Source organism: Tetrao urogallus, assembly GCF_951394365.1.
Source record: "Tetrao urogallus genome assembly, chromosome: 2".
Classification (NCBI taxonomy): Eukaryota; Metazoa; Chordata; class Aves; order Galliformes; family Phasianidae; genus Tetrao; species Tetrao urogallus.
This window is the reverse complement of record NC_136814.1, coordinates 69,906,705-69,921,306: the sequence shown is the minus strand read 5'-3', so window position 1 is coordinate 69,921,306 and position 14,602 is coordinate 69,906,705. Positions and strand designations below refer to the sequence as shown.

Sequence of the window (14,602 nt, the reverse complement as noted above, 5' to 3'; positions counted from 1 at the left end):
ACAAATTTATTTGGTATAATTTCCAGCTTTGGTATAGTTACCAAGAATGTCATACTGATAATACTAGAAATATTGCTGGGAGTGAAATATGGCTGCTATATGAGGTACACTGCCTGATACACTGGGTACCAAATAATGGGGCTGTATCCTGTTGAAAGATTAGAGTAGGCTGATCCTGTTTGGTTTTTATTTGCCACATCCAAGTTTCTGATATCCATTTAATATTAATATTATTTTAATGTAGACTTTTTTTTTTTTTTTAATTTATAGATGAAAAAGAGTAACAAATGTTGATGATGATAAAATGGACAAAGCCGATCATGTCTCATGATAATAATAAGGAACAAATGAATAATAATGAGACAAATATTAAGAATGAATATTTAAGTGTTTGCATATAATTTAGTACACATAAAAATGAGATTTTTAAGTTTTTGCTGTTATTTTTCAATTCAGACATAGATCTTCTTGTTTTAGTGTTCATCTTTATTTTCTATTTGTAAACCAAGAGTGACTACATTTTGCAGTGCAGCAAAAGTAACGTGTACTTTATATGCTGAAGGCATCTATCATCTTTTGTCTGTTGCTTTTCTGAAAAGTTCATCACCTCTATTACCACAACCAATAGCATTCTCATAGCAGAACTAATGCTTGTGAGAAAGAGCTTGCACAATCCTCAGTGCTGTGTTTACATCAGCTGCATAAAGAAGAGAAAGGGAAGGAACAGTGCCAGTGATGGAAACTGTTGCCAAATAACAATTTTCATCATGAAAGGGGAACTTGATTTTCAAGATCAACAGAGGAAGCTTGCTGGGCAAGCTGGATCACAGGATTTGAGAAGTCATACAACAGGCCAGGGTTTGGGCAGGAGGAAGAAGAGTGAAATGGGAAGGATACTGCCTCAGGGAGCCAAAATGAGAGGACGGTCAGAGAAAGGCCACAACAGACTACAGGCAGAATGAGAGAGTGGCTGCGAGAGTGAGCACTGCTTGATGCTGGTCACACCCAGCTGTCATCATGTATGCATACCATTGCACCTGTCTTCTGACCACACTGGCACATGTGTCCTGAAGACCGTATTTGGGGAGCCAAGATCATTCGATGCAGTGTCTAGAAGCTAGGATTCAGGCAGCCCTGAATTTCTTTCTCATCCTATTCTACTGATTAAATGGCTTCCCATCAGATTTTTGGAGATGGTGAAGCATGCAGCAATAGGGCGCATGCTGTTCAGGGCACTCTCCTTTAGCTCCAGTCAAAAGTCCATGGTGCTTCAGAAAGACAGTACTAGTCTTTGCCTATGGAACTAGGCAGACTATTAGAACATGCAAATGTTGTGTGCATGCCTAGTGAAATTTCTACTAACACTAACATCCATGAAGAGAGCATGCAGTCTTTTGGGCTTTGTGCTGGAGTGGATAGCCCTTTTTAATTCACACAGTCATAGCGTCACTGGGCTGCAGAGCAGCAGGCTATTTGTGACCTCCTGAAAGTCAAAGATGTATCAAATGAAACTGCTGATGCTGAAGCCTCTGATGGCCACCATATGGGGATAGAGGAAGTTCCTGATGGTATCACACACTTTTATTACAATGGCTATGACAGCAGATTTCCTCAATGTGAAGCAATTTGCCAATGAATATCAGAGCTGAGACTGAACAAAGGCTAGTAGGTAATGAGAAAATTTATGCCCTAAAAGAGTGACTGAAGAGCAACTATAGATGTTGATGGACTTTCAACACACAAGTACACACAAGGGAGGGGAGGGGAGGCGAGGTGGAGGGAAGGAAAGGTAAAAAGGAAAGGGGAAGGGGAAGGGGAAGGGGAAGGAGAAGGGGAAGGGGAAGGGGAAGGGAAAGGGAAAGGGAAAGGGGAAGGGGAAGGGGAAGGGGAAGGGAAAGGGAAAGGGAAAGGGAAAGGGAAAGGGAAAGGGAAAGGGAAAGGGAAAGGGAAAGGGAAAGGGAAAGGGAAAGGGAAAGGGAAAGGGAAAGGGAAAGGGAAAGGGAAAGGGAAAGGGAAAGGGAAAGGGAAAGGGAAAGGGAAAGGGAAAGGGAAAGGGAAAAGGAAAGGAGCACGTGTTTTGCATTGTTTGGGAAAAGATGATACCATTTCCTGCCTGCACAAAGAATCAAGGCCAAATTCAGGCCAAAGAGAGGGAAGCTGCCTAAACTATCTGATAGGAAATACTTAAAGCATGAAAGCAGTTAAACATCTAACACTACACTGTAAAATACTACCAAATCTGAGGAGCATCTCTGAGAACTGAGTGCTTGTGTACTTGCAGTGACACCTGTGACAGTGACACAGTGTGACTTGACACAGTGACAGTACTTGCATCTTCTCTTTTTGAAATTAATTTACCTTAGACTACAAACTGCTTCTTCTATGTACCTCATCCCTATCCCCATTGCTTTTAGTTTTCAACCTGAGTCTTGTGAATAGAAAATATGCAATCAAGTACTTCCTCACCTAGAAAGCTGCTTTCTAACTCAGCTGCAGAACCAGGCTTTCACTGCCCCCTGGCACCATCAATCTCAGATTTGCTCACCACCAGGAATGAGTTTCAGTGAGAGAGACTGAAAGGATAGGGAGTGATGGCTCAGAGACCGGCTTAGAAAACGAACAGCAGATTACGTTACTGTGACTTGATTGAGGTGTACAGATATGTGAAGCCAAGAAGTAGCCAACTAGGGCTTGAATGCAATTCTGTGTAACTTCTCATCCATTCCTTTGTCACAACACAGCAAACTGAGGCATGGTGGTGGTGTGAGGCTTCAAGAAGCGGAGTAGAGTGTTCAAGGAGGAGACAGTTAATCTTGATATAGCCCTTGTGAGTTGGCTTTTCCAGACAGAGTAATACCTGAGCAGATTCAGATATCTTTTCTAAATAAGGTAGCAGTATATTATCTGTATTCCTTTGTACCATGATAAACTGCATTCAAGATTCAAAGTTTACATTAGGACTGACAGGTATTAAAAAAATGACTTTTCCCACACACCCTCCCAAGTCTGAAAAATAGTCTGATTAATTAAAACTAATGCCTGAATATTTATCCGCTATGAGACAATTATTAATTAAAAATGCAGAAAAACAGACAAAAATTGCATATTGGCAGCTATATTTTAAACCAAAAAAATCTTCACATAATAAATACATCTTATGCACATTAACTTCAAATTTACTTCAGAAAGTTATTTACAATATAAATAATTATAAATGGGAACACTTTGCAAGATATTGTTGACAAAGCTAAATTGTGTTTCCTACATTACATTCCAAAGGAAATCTTCCAATTACAGATGTTATGCTACAATGTCACTAGACCCTATACATTGCAAGGCATGGTATTTAAAATGCTGGCAATCTGTGTTTTTTTTCCAAAAGTATAACTCATTGGTTTAAAGCAAACATGAAATATTTCAGTATGTCTCAAGTGCTTTTTTTTTTTTTCTTTGTGTTAGATTAGCATATTTTATGCATTGAAATATTTACCTTGGGAAAAAGTTTCAGTGCCTTAAAAGAACATTTCCTAATAGATTTTATTTCCTTTAAATGCAAAAGTGCATATGTTTTAAATGGTGTAAGCAAGACTGTTTCTTGCGTTTCCAAACTTCCCACTATATTGGTGTCTGGAAAAAAAAATCACATGCAATTCAAATTGCAATAAATAAACATCTTTAAAAGCTGCATTTTGAATCCTAGAACAACAGGAAATCTTTATAATTCCATATGAGAAGGGAGTTACTGAATCTGATCAGAAGAAAGCTTTGCTTCTGCCTGTATTTGATCTTTCTTTTCAAATGCAGTTTCATAGATGGAGTCATAAATTACCTCTTTTCAGAAAAGGATGCATTCCTAGCAACTTGGAGCCAGATTTATCCACAGGACTCTTGTACAAATATGCTAAATGCCACTGTGAAGTTAACCTCACATAATTTCTTCATTAATAAATGCTCCAAGGAAACGTGAAATGGAGTCACACTAGTGCTCGCATCATTCCAAACAGAAGACTGTATCAGCTTTTAGCCTTCAGAATAACAGCTTGGTAAAAACACTTTGCTAAACACTCAGCTACTCCTCTAGCAGGCTATATCAACACCGTACCATTGGATTACAGAAAAAAAATGTGGGTTTTTTTGCTTCAGGTTTGGCTTGGCTTTTTTGTTGTTTTGCTTTGTTTTTGCTTCTCAGTGCATATGGCCAGAATATTTAACCACCAATATTACCTGCATATAAAAGAGGTCCTCTTTCACATTGTGAAGGTGTCTGAAGCTAATCCAGTATACCTACAGAAAAGGTTGTTCATCCACCACTGATCCTGACAACAATGCCTGCACTGCCTTTAGCCCCTTAGGTGTTTCAACTAAATTTGCAACTCATGGAAATACCAGAACTTGAATTGTTGGTATTAACTACAGCCACATTAGGACAGACATAGGTAGGTCTCATTGCAAGACATGATTCTGCAGAAGGTCTAAAACTCAAGCATACACCTCAGATTTGTTCCTCAACAGAAAGTCTAACTGGCCTTCACAACATCCAGTCTGGTTTTCTGGAGTGCCTGCTCCTTTTCCGAAAATACTTTTTTTCCCCCCAGTTCACTCAGGATGTTCACATAATTGAACATATGGTAGTTAATATATTTAGGAACATTAATGAATAAATGCTGCAAGTCCAGAAATAAAAACAAGATTCAGATAAAAGTGATTAAGAATGCTAGAAAGAAAAGAGTTTCAGCGTGGCAGTACTGTGTGGATACATCAGCAAAGCCTTATGAATCTTAAGGAAATACATCTGAGCCTCTTCCATGCAGAGATGCGCTTGTTTTCAAAACACATACAAATAAACTCTATCACAGAACCATAGCCATTACAGCCATCACCTTTCATTGTTTCCATACTCATATTTTGAGATTCAAAACAAACAAACAAAAACACAAACCTGTTGCCAGCTCACAGGAAGTCAACATTTTTGGCCCTTACACATATTAAGTAGTACCTTACTCCACAGATATTCCCATTACAGTCAATGGGATAAGTTGCTGAGTAAGGTTCGTTTTCTAACTAAAGAATTGTTGTGCAAATTTGTTCACAGTTGCATTCTGGGAGTGTAATTTTAAAGAATAAAATTAAGGAGGTTTTTTCCACTTTAAAAAAGATACACCAAAGTCATAATGCACCATCCACTGATGTCAATAAGAAATTATTTAAGAGAGCTGTCATCACTTCACTGTTGGAGTAGCTACAAAATATTAATTTGCTGTAAATAGCAAAGCACTTTTATGTTAGAGAAATGACACAGCACATCAATTTTTATTTTTTCTTTTTCAATTCACAACCTACATATCTGCTTTAAAGTGATAACCTTTAGTTAATGTGATAGATTTTATGTATTTGGTACAAAAACTGCATTTTTCAATTTTCTGAAATATTCCATTTGATTTAGAAAAGAAAGGGGGGAAAAAAAGCTATATCTCTAAAGTATACTAATGAAAATTCAAATTAAATAAATACATTGTGGAAAAGGTAAGCTTTATACCATATTTAAAAGTATATGTTATATGAGCTGCAGTGATATTATATGCTATAATTAAGGTTGCAAATTTGCACAAGTAGCATGTAGCATGCAGAGTCTATGTTTACAACATTCAATGCTTTCTGCCAATTTAGAAGAAATTCCTGGCTATCTAAAGCAGCAGAATAGCAAAGTAGCTAACAAAAGGCATCTACTGAAGTGCTGAGGAGCAATAGTTGCTGAAACTCCAGGAGGGAACTGAGCATCAGCCTATGCCTGTAGCAGAACATAGCTGCAGAAACAGACTCTTCTACCTCTCTACTGATATATCAGGTATCCTAGTTACTACAGTGCATTTTGTTGCATTTATCACTGTAGTGGACTGGTACTGTTGAAAATAGGAGAAGTAACAACAGTTTTGAAGTTTTTATTTTGAACTTAAATGGCAATGGGGATTTTTTTTATTGCACAGCACACTGGCTTTTTCCTAGATGAAATTGTACAGATAGAAATATTCTATATTGTGCCTGCCTGCTTTATAAGTCTTCTGTTTTTCCAAAGTGCCTATCAGAATGCCCAAACTATCTTCTCCTGACTACTTGTGGCCATTAGACCATTAGACAAGCTGATCTCAAAAACCCTATTGCCTTCTAATTAAAAGTTTGATAACAAGGGTGCTTGATGACCCTAAAATCCTTTAGTGCTGACAGAATCCCACTCATCTAAACAGTTTAGGAAATTCCTCAGTAATACAAAATAATATTGACAGTTAGACTTCTTTTTTATATGTATTAGTAAGGATAATACGATACCGTGTACCTCTACTCTAATTTGCTTTGCAAATTGTATTTTAATACTGTACAAGGAGACTCCAAATACAAGTTCATCCATATTATTCTTATGAATAAGTGAAATAAAGATTTATCCAGAGCTGGATTTATCAAAAATACTTTGTTGTTACTATGCTTTTGGAAGATATACAATTGTTGGGCTGAAAGAAGTCCATTTTGATCCATTCCTACCTCTGAGTTATGGGTTGTCAATGTTTTTCTCCCCTTCAATTATTTGCTTTGCTTTTATCTTAAAACAAACAAACAAACAAAAATCTCTAGACCTTTGTTATTCATTTGGCAGTTAGTCAAATACATTTCTTGCCAAATCATTTTGTTCTCATTTTACTTTGGCTAACATTCAATGCCCTCTCTCATTTCTGTCACTAGTTCAAATAGTTTTAGAGCATTATTTATCTCTCTTCTGTGCAGAGCTTGGTAAACACCAGTGACATTACCCCATACTTTTTTCCGTTACAAAGATGACAGACCCAGTTTATTTAAAGTTTTTATTAGATCTTTCAGTCTCTTTATCTTTTTGCTGAGCTCTGCTCCACCTTTTCTATTATGGGCTTTAGATAATAAAAAACAGACTGTTGCTCTTCCTTGTGTTCAACGTACATTTCACCAGGAGTGATCACACTGCAGTCAATAGAGATTGCTTATGGAGTAAGGTACTACTCAATTCAAGATTCACAATCTGCCTTGGAGTGATCAGAACTATACACAATATTCCACATTCAGAGAGTTAATTTCCTCTACTTTCAAGTACATCTATACTTACGTGGCTTACAATGTTATCATTATTTAGCTTTTGCTTCTCATTAATTTTATTTGAAAATAGATATTTTTAACCCACCCGCAGCATGCTGCTTTATATTTAGTTCCACTGATGACTCAATCCCATATGTTGAAATTCTTCATGGGTACAAATGAAGCTTGACTTAGTGCTAATCTCATTTTTGTAACCACCTCAAGTCCTCTTACCTTCATTTTGATATAATAAGGAGTGCTGGTCCTGTTCCTGTTCCAGTCAACTTTGAGATGTCTTGTAAATGCCATAAAAAGAAGCACAGGTCTAATATTCTTGCCTACAAATAACTTAGTTTACTTTTTTAGCATATTTTTTTAATTGAATCTTTTCTAATCAGTTAGTGACTCTTTGTTCATGAGATTATTAAAAATCACAGAAATTTTTTCTGCCTCTTTTGATATCTTCTATAACTCCAGGACAGGCCATGATAATATCAATATTTGTAACGCAGTTGAAATTTTTGGAACCCCAATTTCCCTCAGTAATTTTTTTCCTTATATATGACTGATTTTGGTATTCCTAATACGTTCATATATCCTTTTTTTTCTTTTTTTTTTTCTTTTTTCTTTTTTGCTGTAATGAAGAAAACAACGTATATTATTTTTTCAAAGCCATACCAATTACTCCTCTTTATGTCAGAATACTTATAACCTTCTATGCTTTCTTAATTTGCTACAACACTTGTACAAAATTAGGACAAACCTCCATGATGTTTTTATCTATTCCTGCCATGTTCTTATAGCTGTGCAGTTTCTTTTGTATTTTACAGAAAAATTTCTTATTCTATTGAGTTTCTTTTGTGTTTTGATTTGATTCTTCATTATGTGGCAATTTATAAGCACTTTTTCTTATGCTGTAAATATTACTGAATGTCATACATAGCCATAGGGTTAAATGTGTGTATCTTTGACCACTCCTACATCCAGTCTATTCTCTCTGTTTCTCCCAAGGATTTTTTTCCATTTCACACCACTTCCCCCCTTTTGCAACCTTTCAAAAATGAGGGCAATCTCCCATCTCTCCATCAAGACAAACATTTCTCAAAACTACACTGAGAAAGACCCTCTTTCTTTCTTTTAAATACACTCATAGTATTTGATTATTCTAATTATGAGGATACTGCTCATTTGACTCCTTTCAAATCAAGTGTATGTAAATAATTATGCATGTGAGTACACAAGAAAATAACAAATCTGAGTTCTTTCTCCCCTTTTTGATTTTGTATTGGTTGGCCATGGATGCTTTATACCATGGAGCAGCATAACACCCTTGGCCTTTAGGGAATAAAAAGATAGCCAGAAATACACATTTTGATGTGTATTTTACAGGATCACATTCCAACTTTCTGTGATAGTGCATAGCAGTTTTGTTATCTGGGATGTGTGGAACAGACACGGTTCAGAAGGTCTGCTCTGGGCAGCAATTCCAAAACAACCCCTCTTGTACAGTGCATGTAAATGGCTCTGCTAGCCTGCCCAGGTTCTCCCTATCTAGATCTCTTCCATCTTTTACACCTCAAATGGCACCAACTTTGAGATTAGCTCCATTCCCTCTAACCCTGCATGCCAGTGCATTTTTATGTTTTAAAAGTAACATTTGTTAACAAACTCGTCTTCCCAAACCTTAGGTTAGTCTCTCTAGTGCACTGTGATATATCAAATGCTGGTAATGACAAGGGCATGAAAACATATTATATCTTCCAATTAGATCTCTAAGGTTACTTTTTAAAGCACAAAAGTTTTTAGAAAAAAGTGTCAGCTTCCATTGGTTATTATAACAGATGTCCCTTTGTGTCCTGCAGCTGGATCTTGCTGCATCCTTAAGTGAGAAGTCACATCAAAGTGTGATCCATTGCAGCCTAGTGAATAGTTTCTAATGGTTTCAGTGTCATATAGATGCTCCAGGGCATACCCAGTTAATGTGTAAGCATGTTTATCAAAGTACTGCCTGTGGGAGTTGTAATAATTTGGAGAAACTGCTGGATGATCACCTGGAGTTTGATGAGGGGACATGTCTGTATTCAGGTAGTCTTTAGCCAGAACCAAGCTAGGTTTTGATATTCGGTCAGAACTGGGACTGCTTATCCTAGACAGTGCTGTGGGGCTGTTGTCATAGTCATTTTCATGAGGGCTCATAATCTTTCCATCCCGTTGCTGGATGTGTTCACAGGGAGGAGTGTTGGCAACTGTCGGGACGCGGCAGATATCCCCTGCCAACTGTTGCTGCGGGTAGTTTGCAAAACAAATTGTATGTTTCTTCCCTGTGCCGTTAATGGAGATTAGTGGATCAGGGGTTGTTTTCCGTAACTGTAGCCTGTTTTCTTCCTCTTTGATCATTTGCTGGGTGGCTCTTATTAGAGTTTCAATTTTGCTGGGCTCATGTGGGCTGCTCTGATACTGTTCAGCACGATATCGGTCACCAGATTCACTGGCAGAGCCAGGATCAGGCGAGCTAACAACACTGTCCTCATCCCAGTGTCCTCTTCCTAGGAAAGAGAGAAATACAACAAAAATTGGGGTTGAAGGAAGCAGTCTTTAAAAACATGCACTCTGAACATTGTTTTGCAGACAGAAAACCACACAGAGGCAAGTGAACTGTGGCAAAGTCATCAGGAATGTCCACGGTAGACTCTTTGCTTTCCAGGACAATTTACCTCAGATTAGAGTAAAATAGAACTGTTCTTCTCTATCTCCAAAGGACTTATTCTGCAAGTCAATGGAACTGTGCTAATTAGCTCTTACGAATTCTTTAGATACAACCTGTGTTTGATAGATTATTTTAATAGAAAAGCAGCACTTTATGATACATCTGCCCTTACAACCTTAAACTCTGATTTTGGTGTCAGCTGCAATCTTACATCTCTCAGACTACCTTTTAAACTTAAGGGCCTTTAGATTTATCAAAACACAAAATCAGCCTTTCCTTGTGAAGTTTTGATCGATTTCACTTTCTGAAGCTGTGCTAATACACTGAGGGTGCAACCTGACAGATACCTAATGGTGGGTGACTGTGTTGAAAAATAGTATTTTGAAGCTGAGAATTAGCTCTAACAAATACTGTTACCATGCTACTTTTAGCTGCTGCAGTTTCCGTGGAAATAAATAGGAGGCATTACTTTTGGAGCAACCTACATATATTTTGCTGCATGCTAAGCAGTCTGTTAAACAACTTGAATTATAAGTATTTCTCATATCTATACCCATGACCTCTGAGGTAGGAACACGCGTTATTTCCTCTATCTTGCATAGAGTTGCCCACTTGTGTCATGACTTTGAAACTGTTGCTTCATTTGAGAAAGTACCACTTCTGAAAATCCCATTATCTCTTACCATGAATCCTGTGCACTGAAGTTATGTGGGGCATACTGTTTTCATACGCTTCTCTGCTTTCAGGGGACGACTTAGTCAGGGGTAAGGCTGATCGGGAGCCCCACCAGCCTTCCCTTCCTGGCTGCGGTGTGCCAAGGAAGTATCTGCCAGCTTCACATCTGCCTCCCTCACAGGCCTGAGTATGGAAATGTCTGTCATCGCCTAGCCTTGAGTGATCTAGTGCAAAACCATAGCAGAGAGCACTGCGGTCCGAGTACTGTCTGTAGGCACAGGAGACATCATGATGGGAGCTCGGCCTGTCCACAGGCTCCAACAGCTGGGGAGAGGCTGTGTCGGTGAGGGGGCTCCCACCCCACTGGCTCTCATGGTCAGATTCAGATCTCTCAGTGTGAAATCCAGAGTACTGAAAAACAGGAGAAACAGCAGGGAATTTAGTGAGAATCAATGAAATCTGAAGTATCGGCACTGGAAATATAGAGAGTATGCATTGAATAGAGCGTTTTTCATTAGCATGCCCACACGTCTTCACCTTCTGATGGGACTCCTCATCCTTTCCTGTATTACATCCTTAATGAGCTCACAGATGACAGGACAGACATCATGAATGTCTAAAACATCCCATGTCAGCCCTTAATAGCCATCTCTTTTATGATGTGTGATATTAGGATCACCAACAACAGTGTGGCAAGTCAATATTTTTTTAATATGTCCAGGTTTTTCTCATTGCCTTGAAAGCTGCTGCTTATGTGCAACAATGGTGCTCCAAGGCTCTTCTGCAAAAGTACTTTTTTTATAACACCACTCCTAGAGCATTCTCTCATGTCAAATTGAAACTGAATGTGTTCGCAAGTTCTTTTTCCCAAAGTCCCTTCTCTTTTCCATTTTTTTTCTTACCTTGGATATTCTGAAACTTATTTTCTGCTATTATTTGGGACAAGAAACTTTCCTGTAGATACTGGGACTCCCCAAACTACTAAAGAGAAAAGCTCAAAAGTGATAGTAGGTTAGTAGGAGATTAGAAATCACAGATCTGCTGTGAAGTGGGTATAAGAAAAACCCAGCAATTTTTTGCCAGAAAAAAAAAAAAAAAAAAACCAACTGATTGCTAAAGCAGATAGAGCAAACATTTTGTCACCCTCATTTAAGCAGAGCCATCCCAAGACAAAAAAAAAAAAAGAACTAGCCAGCAGTTTGAAAAGCACAGACAGAGTAGGAGAATGAATGTTATTATGGCAGAAATAAGGGTTAAGTAAAATTCCATAAATTTCTAGATATTCTTAGTAAGTGTTTGAAACTTTTGGATACTTTCCTGGGAGAGAAAAAAAAAGAATTTTTGTTTAACCTCCTAGGATTTAGCTATCTCATTTTTTAATCTTTTTATTTATTGGAAATGTCAAACTGCGTGGAACATCTTTAAATCAATTTCACCCATGATTACAGTCTGGGATGAGACCAAAGCCATACATGCTCACCTCTTCAATACTGCATACTCATGTCACAAATCAATGTATTACAGCATGAAACCTTGGAATTCTCCCATTCCATCATTCATTCACCTTCCAGATGCCCACTCTGTTTTTTTCTTTTAATAGGCATTAGGCCTCTCTCCTGAAAACATAAACTTACCTTCCTTTTCATTAGATTGAGTTGCTATGAAACTCCTCATTATCAGCCAGGATCAAGGTTTTATGCACTTACCAATTGAAAGTATTGACCAGATGTTTGACTTTCAGAAACTTAAACCATCTGTGCAACGTCAGTAGTGGAACTACTTCAGTTTTGGCATTTAATTGGGTATTGCTTCACTATTCCAGTTCATATTTGTGAATACTGTTTGTCAACAAGATAGGCTATTTAAAGGCAAGAAAGAAAGGGTCATGGCTTTGAAGTAGTAAATTATATTTTGTTAGTATTTGATAGAATACCTATAGGCAGAGAACTTTCTAGTAGACATGGAGGAGGCCAGCAAGCTAGTATCACCATACTCATTGCTATGTTTTAGTAATGAAAGAATACATCTAACTTTGAATGAAAGTAATATAGTTAGATAGCCACAAAAGAACTCTTTAAATTTCAGCAGCTCAAGATAATTAGGAATTCTATTCAGCCATCATATTTTTAAGTAATCAACTGGTACACTTAACTTTTCTGCTATCCTTTCAAATCTAACATTTTCAAGCCGCTTAGTCACAAATATGTCTTCATAAATAATAACTAAATTACTGTAAATGTTTTAAGAAAATATATGGACAAAATGAAGTTTACAATTAAAAAAAAAAAAAGAAAATTTTAACTATGTAATTTTTGCTAGGATAGAAATTCACAAAACAAAAAAACTGCTTTTGTACCTGTTCTTACCTTTGGTATTATTTATGAGTGGTTTTTTTTTGTTTTGTTTTGTTTTGTTTTAATTGTTTTCTATAAACTAGATTTTTTGTAATTGAAAAAGTTTCAAACAGAAATGTAAGACAATATAAATATAAATCTTAAGTATAAAAATGTTGAAAGTTGATTTATCTTATTAAAAACAAAACCAGGACTATATACTCCTTTCATGAGAAGGACAAGAAAATATATTTCTCAATAATTTTATCATGAATTTTCATATTTTTTGACAACTTATGATGGTAATAAATGAGTACTAATTGCCAAAGATCTTTCAAATTGAAAATTCTGAATTTCATTTGGCTCTACTGTATATTCTTCCATCTATTCTCTGCTTCTAAGGATGCAGCAGGGCCCAGCTTGGCTTCTTTTGAGGAAGCTCATTTAACTGAAAAAATGATGTTTTTTTTCTTTTTAAATCTTGGTCCTAACCGGAAGGGATTCAGTTGCACAGACTTTTACAAGAATGAGAAACCATATCAAACAGTCTATGTTCAGCATGTCAGAAATGCACCATGTAATGTCATATAACCATGTAGACAAGACCAACAATGCTTCATGCATTTTCTTTGTACTTGATGTAAATGATGATTATTTGAGATCTGACCCTTGGCAGCTGCTAGGCCATGCACGGAATTAAAATAACACTGTGAACTGCTTGTGGCCAGTGTTGTCTACCGATGTTTGGTATGACTGCTTATATTCTTAAGGTAGAACAGAAGCAGACGTAGGCCAAAAATATGTCGAATTCCTTTCAAAGTTAATTACATCTCAATTTGGCATCATTAGACTGCCTCTACTGCTGCAGTCCTTAGACTGCCTCTTCTGGGAATTTGATGTTGACAGGTGGAGTCTCCAAATAAAGGCATGCGTGACAAGTTGATGGGGGGAGAAATGAAAGGATGATCAAAGATACTGCTTTACTGAGATGGCAGTGGAAACACTATCTCTCATGTCAGAATTAGGCTCCCATATGCCAAGTGATGAAAGACCATAGAAAACACAATTTGATTTAATGAAAATTCTGGCCAAATAAAACTAATGAAAACATTTTTTTCTTAATCTCAGTCCTGCCTCACCAAAAATGTTTTCCTTTCTGCCATTTTTGCCCTTTGTCTTCTCTCAGTAGAATTTATTAGCTTTGTTCTTTGTTGAAGTCTAACCAGAAGAGAACTTAAACATCATGAAGAACTCCTTCAGACAGGCAATAACTTCAGATGTTTTCTAAATTGTCTTCTAGCATAAAGAACAAAATAAATAAATCAAATGGTCCTCCAGATGTTCCAAATACTAGAAATCACAGAATTGTAGAATCCTCAGATTGAAAAAGACCTCCTAGATCATCTAGTCCAGCCTCCAACTACCACCAATATTTCCCCACTAAATCATGTCCCTTAGTACAACATTTAAACATTTCTTGTACACTTCCAAGGACAGTGTTCAACCACCTCTCTGAGCAGCCTGTTCTAACCCCTAACCGCTCTTTTGAAGAAATTTTTCCTGATATCCAACCTGAATCTCCCCTGATGCAGCTTAAGGCCATTCCCTCTAGTCCTTTCACTAGTTATATGGGAGAGGAGGTCATCCTTTGCCTCTCCACCACTTCCTTTCAAGTAGTTGTAGAGAACATAAGGTCTCTTCTGAGCCTCCTCTTCTCCAGACTAGACAATCCCAGTTCTCTCAGAAATGGAGATTTGCAAATCTTTTTCTTAATCTTTCTCTCTGGAACTGT

The 14,602-nt window shown here is 37.3% G+C and overlaps 1 protein-coding gene across 1 annotated transcript in view; it reads right to left on the bottom strand.

Moving 5' to 3' along the window:
• Positions 1-8,910: 8,910 nt before the first annotated feature.
• The window catches only part of SIM1 (SIM bHLH transcription factor 1), a gene marked incomplete at both ends in the record, with an annotated part of 39,454 nt that continues 33,762 nt past the window's right edge, over positions 8,911-14,602 (bottom strand). The window contains 2 exons of the mRNA XM_079550016.1: positions 8,911-9,641; positions 10,486-10,888. Of these exons, the coding sequence (XP_079406142.1) occupies positions 8,911-9,641; positions 10,486-10,888 (1,134 nt within the window). The remainder of the gene's footprint in view (positions 9,642-10,485; positions 10,889-14,602) is intronic.